At 40.9% G+C, this 22,293-nt stretch overlaps 1 protein-coding gene across 8 annotated transcripts in view; it reads right to left on the bottom strand.

The window, feature by feature from the left end:
• ERBB4 (erb-b2 receptor tyrosine kinase 4) overlaps window positions 1–22,293 on the bottom strand; it is a 640,083-nt gene that overhangs the window by 103,917 nt on the left and 513,873 nt on the right. For all 8 annotated transcript variants that reach the window (XM_042783933.1, XM_042783931.1, XM_042783930.1 and 5 more), the window contains exons 19-20: window positions 21,699–21,797; window positions 247–432 (exon numbers count right to left, since the gene is read on the bottom strand). In XM_042783933.1, the coding sequence (XP_042639867.1) occupies window positions 247–432; window positions 21,699–21,797 (285 nt within the window). The remainder of the gene's footprint in view (window positions 1–246; window positions 433–21,698; window positions 21,798–22,293) is intronic.

A 22,293-nucleotide genomic window follows, 5' to 3' on the forward strand; every position in this document is an offset into this window, starting at 1 on the left:
TTTGGTTTACACATTAACAAGTAAACTATAATACTGTACGAAGCCTATAATACTGTACGCAGCCAAACCAGTGTGCATTTCAAGAACTACTCAGCTTTCTTGAAAAAAAAAAACATGCCTGAAAAAAGCCCACAGACAAAAACCAGAACACCCAAACAATATATTTTTTTACCTTTTTTTTTTGTATGTTGTATTTTTCAGTTAGTTATGAAAACGACAGAAAAAAGAACAGCAAGAACTACATACCTTAGCTATTTGGACACACCAGTTTAGCAGAAGCTGGGAGCCAATATTATCCTTATGTTCATGAACATAATCCAGCAGGCAGCCATGAGGCATCAGCTGAGTGACTAGTTGAATGGTCGGGCTCAAGCAGACACCCAGGAGTCTCACCAGGTGTGGGTGGTCCATGCTGGCCATGATGAGAGCTTCCTGTAACAATAAATGTGACCCAGTTACTCCAGTGTGCTTAAAGACTCTATGCATAGAAGATTTCTCATTTCTCACAGAGCATCTAAAAGGGATCAGTGTTCCCTAAGTACCATGAATTCCTGTGTTGTCTATCCATTGCTAGGCATACCTAGGCAAAATCTAGTCTGGTGTAATGTATGCTTGATGTAATGAGCCCCAAGTAACAGTCCAGACTATCTGAACAGATCCAGTGAAGGCTCAGATCAGAAATTCTGCAATGCCTTATATTCCTTGGACTGTTACAACCTCAGAAGCAAAGATGTAAGTGCGACACACTTCACTTTGCTTAAAGGTCTCACTGGTCTTTTTTGTTTTTTTGAATATATTTTCCAACTTGTGGTCAATCCATTGGGCATCAGCTTTTTTTTATGCAAGTTATGCCACTTGTGTATTGTGACATGGACAGCTAGGCTTCATTTGGCAATATATTTGATTAAGCTGTGCTGAAAAGCCTTACTAGATCAGAGATTTTATGCTTACTTGCTATAGGCTTAAGTATGTAACACTTCTTTGTCGACTGAAGCTTTCCCAGAGTTCAACCTACAAAGGATTAAGAATCAGGAGGTTTAGTGGGGACTTTTCAAATGTGTTAGATGCCTGTAAGTCCTACTGAAAGTCAGCAGATTTGTTAAGCCATTAGGATATGACCACGCTGCCGCCTCTACGACTGCTGCACAGCGACAGCCTAGACTGGTGCTCGGGGTGGTACAGTGGTAGCCCAGCTGCAGCAGCAGCCCTACCTGTCTCCTGACGTTGCCACAAGTAGACCACTACACAATGCAGCAGCTTTCTAAACCTGAGCCTCTTTGCTCAGCTTCTGATTCTTCCGAAGTCCTCTCCTAATAGATCTTGGACGAGTTACTTCATTTTTTTCCCATGTTTCAGCTTCCCACACAGTAAACAGGAAATAATATTCCTTTATTTCTTCTACACTTTTTCTTTTCCAGATGATAAGTTTTCAGAGATTTTCATCTAGCAAGATAGGTTGTGCAGTACTGAGGACGACTTGGCTGTGCTATTCAGCCCTGAAGTTCATACCACTGACAAGTAGCACGGGAGCTCTTTATAAAAAACCTACGTGTCTGTTCTTAGAGGTAATGCTGCCATCACAAGCAACTGCCATTCAAAACGAGCAGCGAGAAAGCTTTCCTCTCTCATTCACTAAGCCGAGTCCTCCATTTCAAGACCACTTCATCATGGCAATGGAACAATGAAAAGTGAGATGAAACTACAGCTCTGGAAAGCTATTTTGGTTCTCCTTCTTTCTCAAAAAACCTGTATGACATCTTTCTGACAACTTAAAGAATAACAGCTGTAATAGTGCCAAGGAAAAAAAGGATGAGGAAAAGTTGGCATCAGAGGAACACAGCATACCCCCCAACTCATAAAAGATTTTTTTTTTTTCCTTCCCTATATTAAGGCAAAAAAAAAAAGTCCTGGCAAGTAGGCTGAGTTTGTATTAAAGGAAATTGCTCATCATAGTACAAAGAATATTTGAAACCAAATTGCAGAGTATTTGCATAATAGTTCTCTCTCTTTCTTTCCCTCTCTTTTTTTGTTAAAACGAAAAGATGAACAAGACACTAATTGTAGGGGTTTTTTCCCCCCCAGTAAGAAAAGAGCAGATGGCCTCCATTGGGGGGAGTATCTTCTTCCTTTTTCTTCCTAAATGTATGTAAATAAATAAAATAAATAAAGGAATAAATAAGGGCTTTTTGATGAGATGTCTGGAGGAGGAGCTCTGAGGAAGATTCCAATGCAACAAATTAGAAAAGGGGTCTTAAGTAGTTTTCCTCACATTCAGATTGATACAGTTCTTGCTCACTGAACTTGTATGTATGGCGTCTCCATGAAACAATTTTTAGCCTTTCTTCTGCTGTCACTAGAAAATGTCACTGAAGGCCACCAGAATAAATACCTGTTGACAGGTGCATTATCCAGTTTCAGAGTGCAAAATTACTCTGCCTCATTTTTTCTTTTTACCCCATTCATTTTTCTCCTGCAGGTGCATCAGGCAATAATCCTTATTGCCCGTTCCCTCTCTGAGTAAAGGCAAGAGTTTCTGTAGGAAGTTAGAGTGCGAGTACCTTTCTTTATAATAAGGACTGATTAGAACATAGACAATATATTATTTTTGCTCACCAAGGGACCAGATGGAAAGATTTGAAGCATGTGTTCCATTAGTTTCCAGCTACTTGCCATTTACTAGTCTATCTGAGTCCAAAGGAAAGACGCTTCTGTACAGTAATAAAAGCAAGCAGTGCCATTTGTCTCATTCTGATGTTACGGGAAAGCACATATTCTTCCAATAGTTTTGGGCAACGGTTCCAGAAAAAAATAAAAATGTTGTTAATAAAATATTATGGACTGCTCTGTAATGAATTGAGACACACAACAGAGAGCAGGGAAACCTTCATTATAGATCTAAGTCACTAATGGATACTAATTTAGCACGAATCCTGGCTTCACATAGTTATTCTCATTAGTACAACTATTGTTATTTTTATTGAATTTGCATCTACAGGAGAACTAAATTCAGGGTTATGTCTATCCGGCACAGCACAAACAAAGTAAAAGAGATTGCAATTGTTCTGCTAGAGCCTAATTAGACAAAGCAGACAAACAACAACAACAGAAACATTACGACTTAGTAGCATTTTAAAAATCTGTTCAGCAAATAAGTAATATAAGTCCCCATTTTAAAATCTGTTTGGACACAAAGGACCCTAGGGCTACAATCTCCATGGCACTTAGGCACCCTGCAGCCTGGTTCCCAATTAAATGTTCTAAAATATTTAATCAGGTAAGGCACCTAAACTCACAGACTTGGCTGTTGGGCACTGAGATCTTTCAAAACCAACCTCTGCCATTTCCCATATATCTTTTGGTAGCCTTACATCTGCAGATCTTGCCTCTACACTAAATTGGCACAATTACACAAATAATTCTAAAACTGTGCCTATTCTAAATTAATGGAGAGGAAACTGAGGTACAGAAAAGCACAACCTGATATCCACAGTCACACAGGAAGCTTAGAGCACAAGTGGGAGCTAAACCCCAGATCACTTTACCTTTCTCTCCTGAAAAAAATCCTTTGAAGGTTGAAATAAAAAAGGGGAGAAGGGGAGAGAAATTATGAAGATATGGTACTTTATCTTTCCTACAGGAATCAGAGTCATTATAATATCATGTGCTCCCAGTAGCATCTGACAAATTACAGAAGTGATGACAGTTTTGAAGGTTCCTGTTGGACATCAGGCACCCTCTTCCATCTATCTGCAGGAGCAAGAAGTCATATCACAAGAGTAACTCTCCAGTTAAACCTAATCTCTTCCCGGAGTTTGTTTATGCTACTGTCACTGCTCAGGTATTAACTACCACAGCAGTGTGTGGCAGGCATACACAGGACAGCTATAAGCCAGCCTGCTTTGACACAGGTAGCAGCCGTGGAGCCCAGCTGGCCCTTACCTCTAAGATGTATTTTGCAGTCTATGGTGAGCCCTGGCCAGCTGAAGCTAGGGTACTACAAGATCGCAAACGAGTTACTTAAAACCCAGGCTGTGTACGTATATTCTATTTACAGCAGTGCTTACAATGTTAGCATACCCAAGGGGAAGGCTGGTAAAGAAAGACCTTGATGCAGAAGTCAGCTAATCCTGCAGGTAGCTTTGACAGGACCATTGTTGTGTCCCCCCCCAGCCTGGTCACAGACAGAATAGCAAGTGACTTTAATTGAGCCTTCCCTGTTCAACTCAGTATTGTACTTCTCAGATACTTTGTATCAAGAAATCATGTCACATTGATCATTCCTCTCTTCTGCCCCTTTTGAATGTGGTTGAATTATCGCCACATTAAGCTCATCTCCTGTGATTTATATACACAACCCTATATTAAACAACTGTATTCAACAATGACATAAATGTTATTTTAATGTTTTACACTGATCTGTCTGTCACGTTCATTTAGTAACACAACAGCATACCCAAGAAGAAGGGCGGGTTCGTGGGTCCCTGTGAGGCGTCACCAGACCTATGACTGGCTTCTGTCAGCACAGCTGTGGCAGTTGGGGTCTGGGGAGGTGCACTTGCTAACGCACAGCCAGAGGCCAGAAGCACCCCTCAGAGCACCTGCCATGAGACTGCCACAATGTGCCTAGACAGGTAGAGCTTATTTAAGTCACAAGAGCTGGCCGCTATTGTAATGATAAAACACATAGTTACATCCAGGCTAAAAGCACCTGTCAACGCAGATGAAGGGAACTAGCCACTCACTCCTCACAGGTCACTTAAATCATCTGCATTCCTGAGACTGCTTTGAAAATCCCACCTAAAACTGTTTCCTGATCTATCCATACTCTGCAGTTATGTTTGAAATGCCTTTAATTTGACTGGTGCTTCTCAAAAGTAACTCAAAATCTAACTAAAGCAGGATTTTCATTTCAGCCTTCCATGGTGCGGAACTAAAAAAAATTCTCAAGACTGTGAGAAGAAAGAGTGCTCTGACACCTACAGCACATCTTATAAGATGGTATTTAATTTCCCCTTTTCCTCCTTTGATGTGTTATTGCTAACAATTACAACTGACAACTGAACATAAGTATTAGCCAGCATGCTGGTCTCTGAAGAGCATCCTTTGTTACTGGTTTTGTTTCTCTAACCATTTAGTTTGTAAACCAGTGGACTCAGCAAGGTGCATAAGCCACTGGCAATAAACTAATACTGTACTTATGTCCAAGTTGAAAATTTATTCTCTACCCAGAGTGGTCCAGGACACAACTCTCTTCTAGCACATGTCCTCGTTAATCAGGACAGCAGTTCAGTACGTGGCCAAGCATCCCTGGCCAGACTGTTCCTGAGATGCTGGAGTTGGCATATGGGCAACTCCTGAGTCCCCTGGGGTCCTGGAACCGGACAGAGCTGACAGTGAGCCATCACCCCGCTGAGTTCAAAACCATGCTCTAAAGGAAATCTGAACATTCTGAACAGTCAAGAGACCTTCCCTCAGCTGCTTATGGAGGCACTGAAACATGTTACCAGGTTGTGTCATTAAGAGTCCTGTACCCCGTGGTGAATCCCAGCACCTTCTAATGCAGCACTCGATAACCTCGTCCTGCTGCTGAAGACTTCACCTAACAAGAGAATCAGCATCTGAAGCAATATTGGTTATCTCCTTATATCAGATTTAAACATCTGGCAGAGGGGAAAAGATACTCCTTCTGAAGGCTTGCTCTTTAACATGAGCTTCCTGAGGGCCAGTGCCCATACCGCACAGAGCACGGGGAGAGGCTTGCCCACAGGCAGCCAATGCCCCTTTCAGTGCTCCACGTACCCGTGCTATCCTCCAGAGCCAGTGCAGGAGAAACATGCTCCCTGCTCCAGAGAAGTATCGCAGATCTGCTGCCCCAATTCAGCAAGCCCAGGGTAAATTTTACTGCTCCAGTTAAGCCAGATGAACATATGCACCTGGATAAAAAGTTCAGTAAGCAGGGGCAAAGTCTTAAAAAAATCTTTGGTTTCCTAACCTTCTGTTTCTAACTGTTCTTGCCAGAAAATGTCCTCAGACAAAACAAGCCAGAAAAGAACAATCCACCTGTTTTTCCAAATCATTGTTGAGTAAATAAATGTACTTAAAAGCTGACTGCATACTGTGCTGTGCATTTTTCTGAAAGCACAAGCTGTGCTGTGGTAACACAAGATACTACAGTGAATACACCGCTTTTTACATTAACTTTACGATGCTCCTAATGGCTAGGGCAAACACCTGTCTGGAATGCACGTCTGACCTGCTTCGGAGCAGATCCAATTACAGTCCAACATATTTTCAATGCCTTTCTTTTGTCTGCTAGGTCTTACAGATTTTTTAGGTTATAGCCAACTTAGCCTATGCAGTCTGCACAATTACATAAGCTGAAAGACAGCAAAACATATATATTCAACAACATAAATGCACACATTTATCATATGACAGTGATACCCATTGTTATATTCCCCCTCTATTTCCTATACAAGATGCTGCTTTCAGTTGCTTTACAGAATTGCTACACTTTCAACCCTTGGGCTGCAATTTTTCACCACTCGGGCAGATACCCTCTGGAAAGCTTCTGTTGAAATGTCTAAGCCATTTCTGAAAATGAAATGAGAGATGCGGCTATAGGGACCAACAGAGGATATCAGAGTCCCACAGTGGGACAGTAGCAAACAGAGGGAGGACAGTAACAGCATAAACTGCCTCAGCTGTTCTTCCAGGAACCGTTTGATAGTCATTAGGAGCAGACACATTTAATGGGGCACTTTCAGGCAAAAGTCTTACTTGGGACTTGGCAACAGCTCCTATAACCAGTTTTACTGCTGTGTATTATATAAGTGAACAACACCTGAATCCTGCAAGGGCAGATTCAACCCTGAGGTTACTGCTGCAGGACTGAGCCACATGCTTTAACTTGGCTTATGTGAGTATGGTAGCATATCCCGTGTCCTGTGATGAAACAGGTTTCTGTCACTCTACCCTCCCGAGAGACGGTGACACCTAGGTTGCATACAACAAATTCTCTCAACATCTCACTGGAGAAGCAGGACTCAGGAGCAAATGAAGAAAGGTATTTAAAAAAAAAAAAAAGTAAAATCTTTCTATACATCCACATCCATACTCCAAGCATAAAGACAAATACTTACAGTAGGTAGAGGTTCATTGATGGTTGTTGCACAGAAGTTTAACAGTGCACATTCAGGTCCAAACCCTGTATGCACGCTCACACGATCAATTGCTTTTTCTCTGGGGAAATGCTGAGTTTGGCTGGCACAGCAACAGTTATTTGTTGCTAAATCACAGCCCTGTTATTAAGACAGTCTAATGAGCTGTCAGCTAGAGTTTTGCACTAACCACTGACTCCTTGAAACTCCCCCCCATGCTTGTTTTGCTTTAGGAAGCCATTTTAAGAAAGCTATATAAAGAGAAGTTAACAGTACGAGCCTTGTTAACATGTGTTTCTCAGAGCCAGGAGAAACTCTTATAATTAAAGAGACTACAGGCTATGACTGGGTGGTTTTGGACTTTTATCTCTTTTGGACGTAAGACATTTGAGCTTTTTTTAGTTCAGTTTCCAATGAAGACCTTGACCAGAGATCCACTGGGTACGGAGTGGAGTTACTGCATACTTAGACTGAAGTACAACCGTGCTGCACCATTAAATGGTGACATTACTTTATTCCTACAGAAAGTTCTGGAAATCCATCTGCCATGTGTGCCACTATACCCCAAACTTTATAGGAAAAAAACTAAGAATGAAAACCAAAAGAAAATAAAATTCCACAGCAGGGACCACACACTGTGGTCTATCATGCAGAAATGTGATGGAAAAAGGATCTAGCAAGTACTTCTTACTTGTCTCGGACCAAGCTAGTGCCGTCAGGAGAAGCTGGCGCCTGGCCAGTGTCCCAGGCTGCAGCCTGGCGACAAGCAAGGTGTGGTACATCACCAGAGCAATGTGCTCTCCACTGTCCAAAGCAGAGCTGGTCTCCGGAGGCAGCACTGACAAATGGGTGCACAGCCTTTTCTGGAGGTAGCATGCATCTTTCAGTGTGCTGCATTTCCCAGAGCAGGCATACCCTCTGAGACTCCTTTGCTTGTCACAGCACTTGCACACAGCAGAGAGGGTATACAGTCTTACTGACTCAACACTGCAGAGGCACAGCCTGCATTCCTGACACTGAATTCAAATGCATGCGACTGCCCCATGTGGTTCAAATGCATGGGAGAGATGCCCCACTTTCCTCCAAACACTTACTTGAAACTAGCACAATTCAGGGATTTGAAAGCTCTGCTTCTCAAAGGTGAAGCTTACAGACTCCTGAGGCAAGTATTCCATGCCCACCTTAGAGAAGTGGTAGGTCCTATTCATGCAGGAATAGGCACTTTCATATGCTTACAGAAGCAAATCTGGCTCACTGTATCTTTTGTAGCGACATAAAGTAAATTAAAAAGAAAAAAAAAAAGAAAAGAAAAAAGGCAGTATTGTGATCCCTGTCCCACTAACACTGAGATCATGGGCAACCATGCTGAATCCAACAGGGCTCAAGGTCTTAGAGTTAAGCACATGCTTAAATGTTTGAAAGTGTAGGAGATACATTTTGTAGAACCCACACACCATATGCTTCTTACTTCTCCCCGCTGACTTTGTACCAATTATGTCTCCCAATTCATCAGAGTCTGTGTTAGACAGCTGAGGAGGAATCTCAAGTCTAAAGGAACAGACCTCTAGTGTACAAGGCAAGTGAAGAGTTTCCATCAAACATCCAGTTAGGGGACAACTCCCACCTGCCTTCCTGTGAACCTTGCCCAAAAACATTGATTCTGGTGCACAGAAAGCAAAATCTAGACCATTTTAAGAAATCACCAAGAGTTCAGGGCCTCAACAACCAGAAATGTTTCCATTGAAAGCTGCCAAGAGAAGTAACAGTGGGTTTCAGGCTGGCCATCCCACCTTGCAGATTGGGCTTAAGTGGTTTAAGAGCGTGCACACGTCTTTGTAAAAATATGGTATCATTCTGACAAATGTTTTACTTACTGTTTGTGACACGGATCATTATTTCAGAATAGTCTGTCAAAAGTGATTTATTTCTTACTATTTTGATGCAACTAGCAAAAAGGTTTGAAGTTTTAAACGTGCAGTCTAAAAAAGCAATGATTTCAGTATTATTCAAACAGTGGGGTGAACAGACCTTAACACTGACCATCTTATAAACATTTTCAGCCTTAGTGGCAGATTCCTTTCAGGAGGAAGGAATTATTACTCTGGTTTTTGATTGAAGATGAGCGATGGCAAGGTCTCAAGAATGAGTGACAGAGAATAAAAAAAAAAATCTATCAAGTTCTCACTCCTTTCTGAAAAGTCTCAGGGCATTGCTTTAAAATTTTCTGGTATCACTGAAAAGCTTGACTTTATAATCACACACTCAAAGCTCCTTCCTCCTTCAGGATCAATTTAAAGGAATAGCATCAGATTGAAACCTGATTTCATCAAGTGTACTATCAACATTAAGAGTTGTTTTAATCAAAGATACATTTTGCCCACAACCCAGGTATTTCATCTCTCACAACTGAGAATTCAAAATAGACTAATTTCTGTGTTTCCCTCATCTGTATTCCGTTGCATAAGAGCATCACACTCAGGACTCAAGTATTGCAAAGGGATGATGATATTTAAACAAAAAAGGTTTCATTGGGCTGTTTGGTTCACAGTTAGATTTTTACTTTTTTTTTGACTAAGCTGGCATCAGTGAGTCACAAAGTCATCAAGAGCTGCCACACATTTCTTGTGTTACAGTGCTTTCTTCCGTTCAGTGTTACTTTGCCTGCTATTTTCTCCTAAGTTTCTACAGTTTCTCCTCTACTTTTTTCTTCTCTACTTTCTTTGTTCTTTCTTTTACTGTCTTGTTGACCTACTGTTCTCCTAAAGACAAAATTAAAAACCTCTTAAAAAAAACTGCTTGGAAGAAAATCACTGCCACCACCAAAATTCCTACACCTCTCATCCACTCTGCACTGCATCGCCTTGCCCAACTGCTGCGAGGCCGGGCTCTGCCCTGCGCTTCACCTGCCACGGCAAAACCTCCATCCTGGCCGTGTCCTCCCGCGCCCGGCGATGCGGTCCCTGGCCCTGCTGCCGGACAGATATGGCCCGGCCTTAGGTCACTCCTAGAAGAGGCAACACTGGGAGCACTGGGTGAGCGTGGCGGAGCTGGGGCTGCAGGGGAGGCCCCTGTGGGAAGGGGCTGGGGGGTTCCCTGCATGGAGCACAGCCGGCTCCGGCCAGCCCACGCTGCCCAGGCAGCAGCGAGCCGCAGGGCGAGCTCACTGGAGTGGGGCCAGGGCGAGGAGGGAAGATGGGGTTTTCCACAAATGTTTTATTGTGTTCAGATCTGATGCCCAGACAGTTTGCACCCTGATTATAAAGCAGTAACTGCATCCACACTGCTGAGAGTTTTGACAGCTAGCACCTATTTTGCATCTTACTGCGAAGCTCCATAATCAAGGGCTTAACATCTAATAAAAAGCAGGAAGTTAACCATAGCTGTTACACCATCATCCTTTCCAACCAACACAGTTACCTATCTGAGATGGCTTTTATAAAAGAGAAATAGAGCTACATATAATTAATCCATCCTACCTATTCCTTGTTTCATGCATTTACATTTCCATTTTTAAAAAGTCATTTTTAAAGACCTACACCACCATGGTATGACATCTTACTGGGATCAAAGAATACGTTATGCCTCTGAGGGGCACCCCGTGAAGCTCAAAACGACACCAAGCTTGCCAGTTCTTTGGTTATCCTCAGCAGACTTCTGTGCCAGTGAAATGCCAAAGCCACAGCAGACTGTTGCACATCACTGGAGGCCTCACAGGAATGTTCACTGAGAAGAGGTTTTGGAGGTTCACTGAGAAGGGGTAGATCAAGATGTCACGTTTAGATGGCATGTTATCCTACGTAAGGATATTACATGATAAGAAAATGCTCTATCCTTGTGACACTATGTCCACATGGAGCAGTGAGTGCCACTCACTTTTTCAGCACCAGCTCAACTGCAGAACAGAGGGCTGATCTGCAAGTTTTAATTGAGCTAGAAACATTTATATGGTGACACAGCATGGTGTAAGAACACTTTCTGGAGCTCTGGGATACTTTGAGAGCTTGCCAAGCTGTCACATAAACATCAACATCAATAACATTTGGTAGCCCAGAGTTTCACTTAGATCTATGTTCTCATCTGAATGACAGCACTGTCAAGAACATAACTTGTACTCTCACCTGATAGATTAGTCACAGAGGGACCAGAAGCATCTTCCCACTCTACTTAAAATCAGATGGGAACAGGACACAGCATTCAGATCCTCAGAAAACACCTAGCACTGGAAAATGTTTCCCATCCTTTACTCAGCTAAAGAAAAAATTCCCCAGTTCTTCCACTCCTCCCTGCTGTCCACAACTTAATCACTTGGGAAAAATGTTTATTATTCCAATTTGGATTTGGCATCATTCCTGCCTAATAAACATAGTCTGACTTTTGAAACAACAAATGACGTCAAAACAGAAACCCACCAGAGTTCATTCAGAAAATGACAAAACAGGTATTTCAATCACTAACGTATTTTTAAAACATCTTCTAGCTGAGGATTTCACTGGAATTTATTTCCCACTGAAAAGCTTCAGCAGAAACTCTTCCTTGTAGTCACACCAAGTTAATACATTGTACCAAGAAATCTTTTTTCATTATTTTGCCAACAAAACATTTCACCAGGGAAGCTTGCTTTCTTTCCCCATTTCAAACACCATTTCTTTCCAAATCTCCTCCAAAAACTTTCATTACTAAAATAACTTCTCAGAGGACTTTTAGCAGGTGACTCGTGCCACTGACCTAAACCAACAATATTTCTTTTTTAAAAAAACCTATTTGATTGGCTTCAGACAACATACAAAGAGATAAATTCTGCTATTATATGCATGTACAAATCATCCCACTGAACTCCACCAAAGGGCACTGCCTAGGCAGTAAAAGTAGCCTCAACACCAGAGAATGTTTCCAAATGGATTCAACCTGGGGGTTGCCTATCCACTGACATTACCTCCACTCAGTAAATCAAAGCCTGGGGAACCGCTTGTAGCTAAGTCCCTGTTCCACATGCCTCAACTTTATTGAGGTCTTCCATTTGGTAAACTGTTATTTGACTGTACCTCACCCATTTCCTACCTATGCATCAATGTTGCTCCATATTGCAGGATTTACCTATGTAAGTCAGTCACTGAATGTCTTTGAAGCTTGTCTTGAGCTAATGCAGCACAGCAGCAATTTGTCAACATAGCTGAAAAATCTACATAACTGTATTTTCTTAAATATTTTTATATAATTTGTCATGTAAAGCATTAGGATAACAACAGGCCCTGGTCTATCTGAAGCCTGTCTGATTGTATTTTGTACAATGTGTATTTGTTTATGCAATTAAAAACCTGATATCCTATATAAAGTAGAAACTTTCAGGATACAATTGCAATCCCCTTATAAGTAACTAAGAGGTAAGAGTACCTATTCTCGCTTCTGTTGCTAATACACAATTTGCCTTACAACAAGTGTCATCCAGCTTTTTAAAAATACCTGACTTTAGGGCAAGACCTGACTGATAAGAGATGTTTGAAAAGAACGTTTTAGACACATTCTCAGTGGGTCATTAGATAAAACAGCTTTGTCTGAACACAAGCCTCATATACTGTCTGCTTTTTTAAGTAATCATTCCAAGCCAATTTAAAACCAGAATATAATTAGTAATAATATATTTGCTTAGAAGTTATGAGATCTGTGTTGCAATTAAGAGTCCCATCTATAAATGGGTATAATAATAATAATTCCTCTACCCTTTATCTGCCATGTCTATCTTGATTGAAAGCCTTTCAGGGCAGGGACAAGGTCACCATGTTTTCACAGCACAAAAGTTTTCTAATCTTAATAGATCCAAGAGATGCCCTATATTACAATCAGAAGCAACACCAAGTTAATATGGAAAACACTGCTCTGCAAAATCTTGTTTATTTTTGGAACTACAGTTTCAGTATTGAAGGCCAAGCATTTCAAACCAGCAATTACTGCTCTGTGGACTGCCAGCCACATCGTGACCTCAGCTTTATCTCTGTTTATCCTAGTTATTGCACCGAAGTCTAAAAGTTATTGGCAAAATATTACAAAGATTATCAGTAAGCCACTCATATACCAGATTTCCCTTATTTCTTCCATTAAAACTATGTGACAAGCAGCAATAGGGACAGTTGACGATCACTTGTAAATAATATGTAGAATATTAATAGGAACAGATTGTAATTATATCATTTTTGTAAGTCTTTGACAGTTGCTGATGTATCTGAGGAGTCTGGATCCGCACTGAGACATGGAATACACTTAATTTTTGAAGCGTTATCTGCAACAAAGCACTAAGGGAGAAGTACTCCAAACTACAGTTTCTTAGCAGACAAAATGTATTTTGGCAGCGATACTTCAAGTTCAGCTCCTATAAGCCTGTGCTTCTGTACCCTTAAATTTCTATTATAAATGGACACAGTGTGAGTATTTGTATGTATAAAATGGTCTTAGATTTTATTTTCCTCACTATAACACTAAAAACCTTGTTCTCCCTTACGTTTAAGTTGACTTGGCACTTTGGCAGTATAAAACCAAGTATGACAAATATAATGCATTGATCCTCCAGGGCACTATGCCCTTGCTCACCTTCTGCATTGTTGCTGATCTGTGAGTTGCAGCATGTGCTGGAGCTCACACACAAGCCCCATCAGCCTGCTTTCATGAAAAATCTGATATGTAATAGCCTACCCATCTGGCACTGAACTAAATCACAGACAAGTGTACTTCAGAAACGTTTAGCCAGCATATACATACGGTTTTACAGCCAGCTCCTCTGACTTAAATATCAAGACCTTTCTTCTTCAGCCTTTCCCTCAAACCTCATTAGATTCACTGTTAACCTCGAACTAGTGATGGCTTGTTTGGGATGCATTACAGTCAAGTCTGTGGAAACTACCTCTTTTTTATTAACAGAGGTCCCATAAAAACCTGCATTTTTTATCAGTGTGGCAACATTTTGGCATCCACATTGCCCTTTAGGAACTTAACATTAACGTGTGCCTATTTTAGATTGCTAATGTGAGCTGGAGGCACAAAGAAAAAATGGAAAGCAATAGAAGTTTCTTAAATACAGGCTTTTGAGTTTTTTTAGTGGTAAGTCAGCATTAGTTGCCCAGTTCTCAGTGCCAAAGTCTGCTTTAAAACTGGCTGTGTCAACTTCTCATAACATATCAAGCATTATTTAATAATCTAATAATATATTTTACCATGGTTTGTTAGTTTTATTTCTGCAGTTTGCATCTGAATGCCAGAAAGACTCTGCAAAGAATTCCAGTGTTTCCAGTCATTCTGCTGATACTTAAGGAAGGCTGTTCATTGTGTGTGTAATTACAAGTCTATCAGCTATAGCCTACAAATAATATCTTCCCCTCTGCATTAAATCACACCATCCCATCCACTGGTTGGGCAGATGAAAAGACTATCACCTGCAGGCACGGTCACACTGGGAGGCAAGTCTTCAAAACTCATGGCCTTAACCGTATCCAGTAGAAATTTTTCTGAAGTGCATAAGATTGCTCTCCTAAAAGCCCACATCCAGGTAGAAAGTATGTAAGTTCTTGGAAAATATGAAGCTGGAGAAAAGCATTCTGGCTCAGGTCCAGATCTAACATATAGTAAAGGGTGGCAACATAGAGCACAATGCCAAGAACTAGAGACCCACGGTACTGCAAGCAACAGAAAACTCACCATGGAAATACAAATCCCAAGAACTTCTGATTAAGTCTCCTAATTAAACTACTGTGGTCCACTTCTGATACTTATAGCACCACTTCTGTGTCTTTTTTTTTTTTTTAATATTCCTATCCTTTGCCTGTTCAATTTCTGAACACTTTTTCAAAAAGGCTCTCTGCTACCATGTCCTGATAAAACAGTGGCAACTATGGGATCCCGACTTCATACCAATAACACATAGAGGTAAGCAAATAACTGACTTCATGTTTCAGTAACCAAGCTCAAATGTACACTCCACAGCAACAAGTATCATCCATGTTATTGGTGTACCTCGTACCTTAAAAAGATATCATTGTACAAGACATCAGTTCAGAATGTTTCCTTCACACACACATTGTATACAGTCAAAACTACTTCTTGAATACGATTAAAATTTTTAAAGTTTCAATCAATGCAGTTATGTTTCCCAGAAAATAAACTAACACTCCTTTTTTGATCTTCTCCCCACTCATAATTTAGCCATCTGAGGTTGGCTGGTTGGTTGCAGGGTTTCCAAGTCGTAATGCAATACAAATTTTAAATAAGTTCTGACATTGCCATCAACAAGAACCTTCTGAGTATACTTCCTAGCTCATTTAGGAATAACCCGTAACGTCAGTCACTCACTAAAGCAGGTGATTCTCCCTTAAACCTGTGGCAGATTTCTTGGAAGGACAACTGCAGAGGTGAAGTCCCAGCCCTGCTGAATTCACTCACAAGTTCACAACTCCCACTGATTTCAACACGGCTCAGGTTTCCCCATCACCAGCAGCAGGCAAACTCTCTTTCCCTCACTGCATTTTCCAGTCAGTGTGTTACGCCAGCAGAACTGTTTCCAAACAGCCTGGCTTGTCTGTCTGTGCTTATACTTCATCCATTCTCTGTATATACCTTCTCCATACAGCCACATGCTCTTGCATATGGAAAATTAACAGCATCCTGCACACACACACACATTTTACCCTCACATACTATGGAAGGAAAAATTACTGGAGGATATAAACATTTAAAGACAAAATTATTACTTAAGATGGAAATAACAGAAATGTGGCCTCGCAACAGTGAATCTTTAGCTGACTAAAAGCAGTTAACCTTCAGTAGTGATCAGATTTCCAGCTTCTGCAGAGGCTGATCACTCTTGGGGCTCATGCACTGTATGCAGAGTTCTCAAGGACAGCTTGATTTCTGGCATCTTTGGACAAGCTGAAAATTGTAATTGCAATCACAGCGAGCTTCTGTGCCTAGAACTGACAAGCAAACAGTTCCCCCTCCTAAATGGTTATACTTAAAGTGAGTGTAAATGGGAGGAAAAGGGGAGACTGCACAAAAAGGAGTCGACGATCAGATGAGTTAGGTCACCTCTTGCCCCACCACCCCCAGCAACTTAACAAGATGGAGTGAAAACCTGCTTGTATTGCAGCTGAAGCACACTGCCAGGTAGTGCAGCAACACTGCTGTTCATTATCATCTATTCTTACAGAGACCCCCTATGCCAGTTGGAAAGGAGGATGTTTACATAAATGACAGCAGAAGAGGACAAGAAAAAATGTCTTGCTGCTGCCAGAAAAGATTTCACTTGATCCTGAAGCTGCCCTTTAAACTGAGGTTCAATATTAACTCAGTTGCATTTCCCAAGCAGCCATGCAGCCAGTGGAATGACTGGGGTGCCTGGATGTACTCTTCAACTACTGTTAGTAGCAATGTCTTTTCAGACTTTCAGAAGCATCTACATGGACTGTTGAAGATCCAGATCAAACACTTGGCTAAGTAGTATGAGATGTATACAAGGAATTAAAAAGAATTCAAGGGACAGACAAAAATACTTCTCCAGTCACCTACTTAGTCGTGTAAGGCAGGATCTTACAAGGAGACTCAGTGTAAATGCATCCGTGTCAACTGAGAAACCGTATATCACTGAGCATGTCCACAAAGAAAGAAACGAAGCAAAGAACCTAGACCTATCCAGATCTCTGCAGGTTTTCAGCTGAACAGGAGATAAAATTATCTTTTGCTAGTCAGCTACGTGATTTTTTTTCCTCTTGAAACTTCTGAGCCAAAGCTAAGTTTGATATGTCTTGGGGACTTCTCTTTATTATAAGACAGGCTTATAATTTAGGAAATGTTTTTCTTTCTTTTTGCAGTACAGGACAACTGACTGCTTTATTAATTTAGTTAATTAGGCCAGGCATAAATAAAGGATGTGGGCATCAGCCCCCTATATGCAGCTTTAATTTGTTTGCTGCATGCCTGGTGGAGGTCATTGTCACTTATTACCTTTTCACTTCCCTTGACAAATGCTCTCCTGCACACTGAAGCTGCTCCTAGAGACAGCAGGGAACTACAGTAAGTCCAGGCTAAGTCAAGAAGCCCCCTAGATCTTAATTATAAAACCATAAAAGAAACCAACTGCCTCTGAAGCTCTCTTACCAGGAAACAAATGAGAATGGGAAATTTATTTCCAACCATAAATCCCAAACCCTTCAGTTTAATTTTTCCCAAGTTAACTTTCTCACCTAGCTAAGCAGCACTGCCTTCTATTATTAGCTTCTGGCCCAGTATCAGCTGACCACCATCAGTCAAACTGTCTTCATCTCAATGAGCTCAGGGACTCCCAAGGAACTCTGTGTATGCAGACTTGTGCTTGCAGCCTCTAATTATTTTCTAACAGATAATGGAGCATTTAAGTTCAGAGAGGATAGATTAAACTTGTAAGTGGATCAAAACCCTGGACAGAATCACAGCTCACAGGATTACTTCCTGAAAACACCAAGCTTAGAGGACTAGAGAGGAAAGGCCCTCATCAATTGCCTGTTTTCCCATGACACGTTAGCTTAAGGATATATATTTTTAGCCTCAAAGGTGGTTTGTTATGCTTTCCAACTGCAGCACGATTTTGGAATGTAATACATTATCAGTCAAGCATCTGGTTTGATGTTAAACCATCTGATCAGGCCAATGGCTACTTGACTTATCAGACAATCATAACAGTCAAATAATTTGAGGCTGAGAAGGGGAAATTGTTTTCACATGTGAAATTATAAGTCCCGGTTCTACTATCAAGTAGCTTCTTAGGTACATATCTGCCTTTTTTCCTCATAACAAGTCTCTCTTCCCTCCCTAAAACTCAGGACCCTCATATATTCTGTTACCAGTCTTAGGGTAAGGAGCAGGATATCCTTCCCTCCTGATACCTTCTGTGCCCACTGGTGGCTCCCCTCCCAGATGTGCTGGCAGGTAGACCAGTAGCAAGGACATCTGCACTCTGAATTCAAATTCCAGCACCCTCTGGGGACAATGAGGTATGACCAGCCAAGCAGGGAGAAGAAACTACGCCCCACAACTTAAGCACCTAAAGCTTTCAACACCTGAGGGGAAATTCTTTAGATTGTGAAGTTATTCCAGAGATAATGCATATTCAGAAATAGGTGGAAAAAAGGTAAACCTGCATTTTACAAAACAGTAACCTCTGCAGGGTGAAAGCGAATCCATAAAAGTCTACATGTACATTCTGCTTCTGCCCTGGAGAAGGTGGTATGGGTTACTTCGTAGACTTCAGCTTGCACTGTTGTAACAGACAAGGATGGACTACTGCAGTGATGAAAGCCATGTAAGAAAGCAGGGAGTAGGGTAAAAGAAAAAAGCGCTAGCTGGGAATGTGTGGAGAAAGCCCAGAAAATAGACTCTGCTGCAACTCCCCAAAGAAAAATTCTGAATAGGGGATGTACTTTTTGATGATGGCCAATTCATCATCCCCTGATGGGAGGAGGGTAGGAGGTGTTTGGCCATAACAGGTGCTAACATCATGCATTATATCATTATAGTCATTAGAGATCCATTAGTGAGTGTTCAAGGTGCTGAAATGACAGCCCAGTAGCCAAATTGTTGTTCTTTACTCTTTTAGCGTAACATTTAGCAAAATTTCAGTTCGCAGAGCACTTTTAGACTTACATTCTGCCAACATTAGCAGTTTTGACCAGAGCCTATGGACAATGCCACTAATATCTATATCAGCTATTTCTGTAGACGCTGAAGTGTCCCAAGTAATCTCTCTCTGTATACAAACTGCAGTTTCCAAGAGGCTTTACATTTTCCAGAGCCTCTCTAAAAAGAATGGCAAGTTTTACTTGCAAGTACAAGGACATACACAATCGACTAAGAAGTAATTGCTGACAAAAGCAGACCTGTACTTGACAAGTACAACAAATTAAAGTCAAAGGTGTGACTCATATAATGACACTCCTTCCCACTAACCTCCTCTTCCCATTCATAGCTAACATGTCAGACACTTACTTAAGAGTTAACCCTCACTATATTCATAATGGAACTTAACCACCTATATAACTTCAAAAAATCTGATACAACTGCTTTTAACCAATGACTATTCATAATACTCTTTTTACTGAAATCACAACTGATGCATTTTGCTTTCATATGTACACTTAAATTTTCCTCATAAACTAACACCAGTATACAGAATCAAGGTTTATCAGGATAGTTATACTGACCAAAGCCTTGGGGTGAGAATGAGTGAAACACATTTTTCTACTATCTTACTCTTCAGTGAAAGATATTCAAGTTATCTCCTTATATTAGCTTAAAATTTTAAAAAGTTTAAAACTATGTACTTTCTAGGACAGATAGAAGCAGTTCCATTAAAACCATAATCAATGCCTAGGTCATTCTCTTTAAAAACGTGGCTTGTTTCAGGAAATAAATGACTGGGTTAGGAGGTGAGGATGATTACATAAGCAATTATTTCGAAGGAATGAAATTAAATCTTCTTCTTCATCAATGCAGTACAACAAAGGATGTTACAGACCACTGTACATGTATCAAATGCAGCACTGATAGAAAATGTTTCTCCTTATTGTCACTTATATCAACTAGTGATGAAGTCCAATTCTTTTTTATTAAGAATAACCTTTAGGTTATTATTAACCTCTATTATTAACTTTAACTTTTCTCTCATCTTGTTACTACTGGGTCAGACACTCATTAGAAACTGTTAATTTAAAGAGAAACCTTTCCTAGTGTGGCTGTACCTTATATAGGTAAAATCTCGAGTGTTTCCAAAAAAAACCTTCATAATTTCTGAGCCATTTCTCAGATGTTACGACACATACAGTGGAGGGAAATGTGGTCCAGTGAATTGTCAGCTCATCAACCTGAGCTATGAAACCTCAGACAAGTAACTTTGTCTTTTAACAAGGACCTTACATTTTCTCTATAGAGTGCTTCAGGGTTAATCAATATCAGAGAAGGAGATATTACTATCATTTCTCTATCAGAGATGGGGTCAGATCCTCAGCTGGTGCAAGTCGCTCAGTTTCACTGACTTTCGTACAGTGATAACAACTCCCTCATCTTGAGGCTGGAATCTACATCACTGACCACTGCCATCGGCCATGGAGCGCAAGTCGCATTCAACGCCCTTGCATTCCCTGCACGTTCGCTTCTAAAGGGTGCTGAATAACATTATTTTGTCCATTAGGCAAACATCTAAGCTTCTTCATCCCTTTACCACAATTCATTCATTTTGAACAGGGTCAAAATGCCTTTTTTTTTAAAAATTTGTGCACAATGATTATTGAAGGTCATCAACATACATGTGCAGTGCTCTGTAAAAAGCACAGGAAATACCTTCACCTATACAGCCTTCATTCAATTGCCTAAGAATTCACATGTGGTAATTTTTCTGAAATAACTAAATCCATAACTATCTATCTATTCATTGCTAGATGGAAGAAGAGACTATATAATGGGAGCACATTCTCCTTGTGGTTTACAGTCTTATTAATGATAAACTAAAAGTGTAAATTTCTATGGTTTGTTAAAAAGTTGTCACTGAACAGGACATACACATTCACAGTGTCAATGAGGCTTGATCCTGACATGGAGCTAAAAACTGAGTGCACAGTCTCTGTGAACATAGAACATTCATGAAAATTATAATCTTGACCTCTTCATAACAATACTTCATATTAGTAAAGCAAAATGGGCTTTTAAAATCCAGCAGTTTCTTTTTTTCCCTCCCTGACACGCTTTGCTGCTGGCTGATAGCTCCCAGACTCTCAGTGCTTAGTTCTCAGGAACACTGAAGCAGAAGAGAGCTAAGGCTAAATTTCTGTTCCAGCAAGTTCTGCACCAGCAGAGACTCGCATACATGGCAAGATGCTCCCCTGCAACTCCTCCTCTCTCTCGTCTCTAGCTTCTCTGCCATGGAAAGACAAACTGTCTGGCACAAGAGACAGAGGAGTTTCACAGCCTTCCACTGATGGAAGACCATTTATAAGACAATTTCAAGCATCTTCAGGTCCATGACATCTGCACAGTGAAAAACCCAGCCCTTCATTACCATGGCCCCAGCATCACTCTGGTAGCCCGGGTACATACTGTTCTGGAATGGAATTTACTAGTGCAGTAAGCTAAACAGGGCAGAGCGCTGCTTCATACAGATCTGCCTAGCTCTACAGCTTCAGAGAAGCAGCACCGACCTACCTGCAGCTGAGGTGTAACCTTGTTTGTTTGTACATTGATGCAATAGAGAATGCTATGGATATGCATGAATATTGAGACAGCTTGTCAAAGACTAAGGGAAGGAAGGGAATGGCCTACACACAAAATTTCAGCAGCTGAGTTTTTCTGGGGACATGATATTGTAGGATGACACTGAGGATCAGCACAATATTGGCCCTGTGTACAAGCCTTCTATCTATTATTTAAATATAAGGAAAGAAAACTGGCATAAATTCCTCTTCACAATCTCTGTGGATGACAGAAAGACACCCCCCTCACCCCTGGAAAAACTCCAAGACATTGATCATCTCTTACATCCATGAACTCCACGTTGGCTTTCGGACCAGTGGTCTCATTAAGGATCTTAATGGCCACAGGGATCTTTACAGTTTCTCCCTCAGGGACCCAAATACCCTAGAAAAAGAAGAAAAAGTGTCAGAAGACAGTGACAACAATCATAAAAACTTCAGATTTACAGTTCTTTTTGATGCATTCTATCACAGTATGCAGATCAGTTATGAACCTCAGAACTGAGAATACACAAAGCTATGAAATAATAAAAATCCCAGAAAACTACTGCTTACACCAAAAGCAAACCCTTATGCAATTTGAAAGATTTTGTATCAGTGAATGTCTTCACCAGGTCCCCTTGATTTTCCTGTCCACAATGGAATTTCTAGAGAGTAATGTCAGCACGTCAACGATGCACATACTTCTTCCACTATCAATTCTGATAAAATGGAACAAAACCCTGGATTTTCTGTCTGGATTCTGATGCTAAACTCACTGAAGCTGTCAGGCAACTGTCAAAACTGATTATCACCAGGTCATACCATCATGCAGGAACAGGACGCCCTGAGGACAATGTATTTAGAGTGAATCATATAGGGGCTATTTCTCTCATTAATTG

Source organism: Tyto alba, unplaced genomic scaffold (assembly GCF_018691265.1).
Source record: "Tyto alba isolate M040663 unplaced genomic scaffold, T.alba_DEE_v4.0 Super-Scaffold_7, whole genome shotgun sequence".
Lineage (NCBI taxonomy): Eukaryota > Metazoa > Chordata > Aves > Strigiformes > Tytonidae > Tyto > Tyto alba.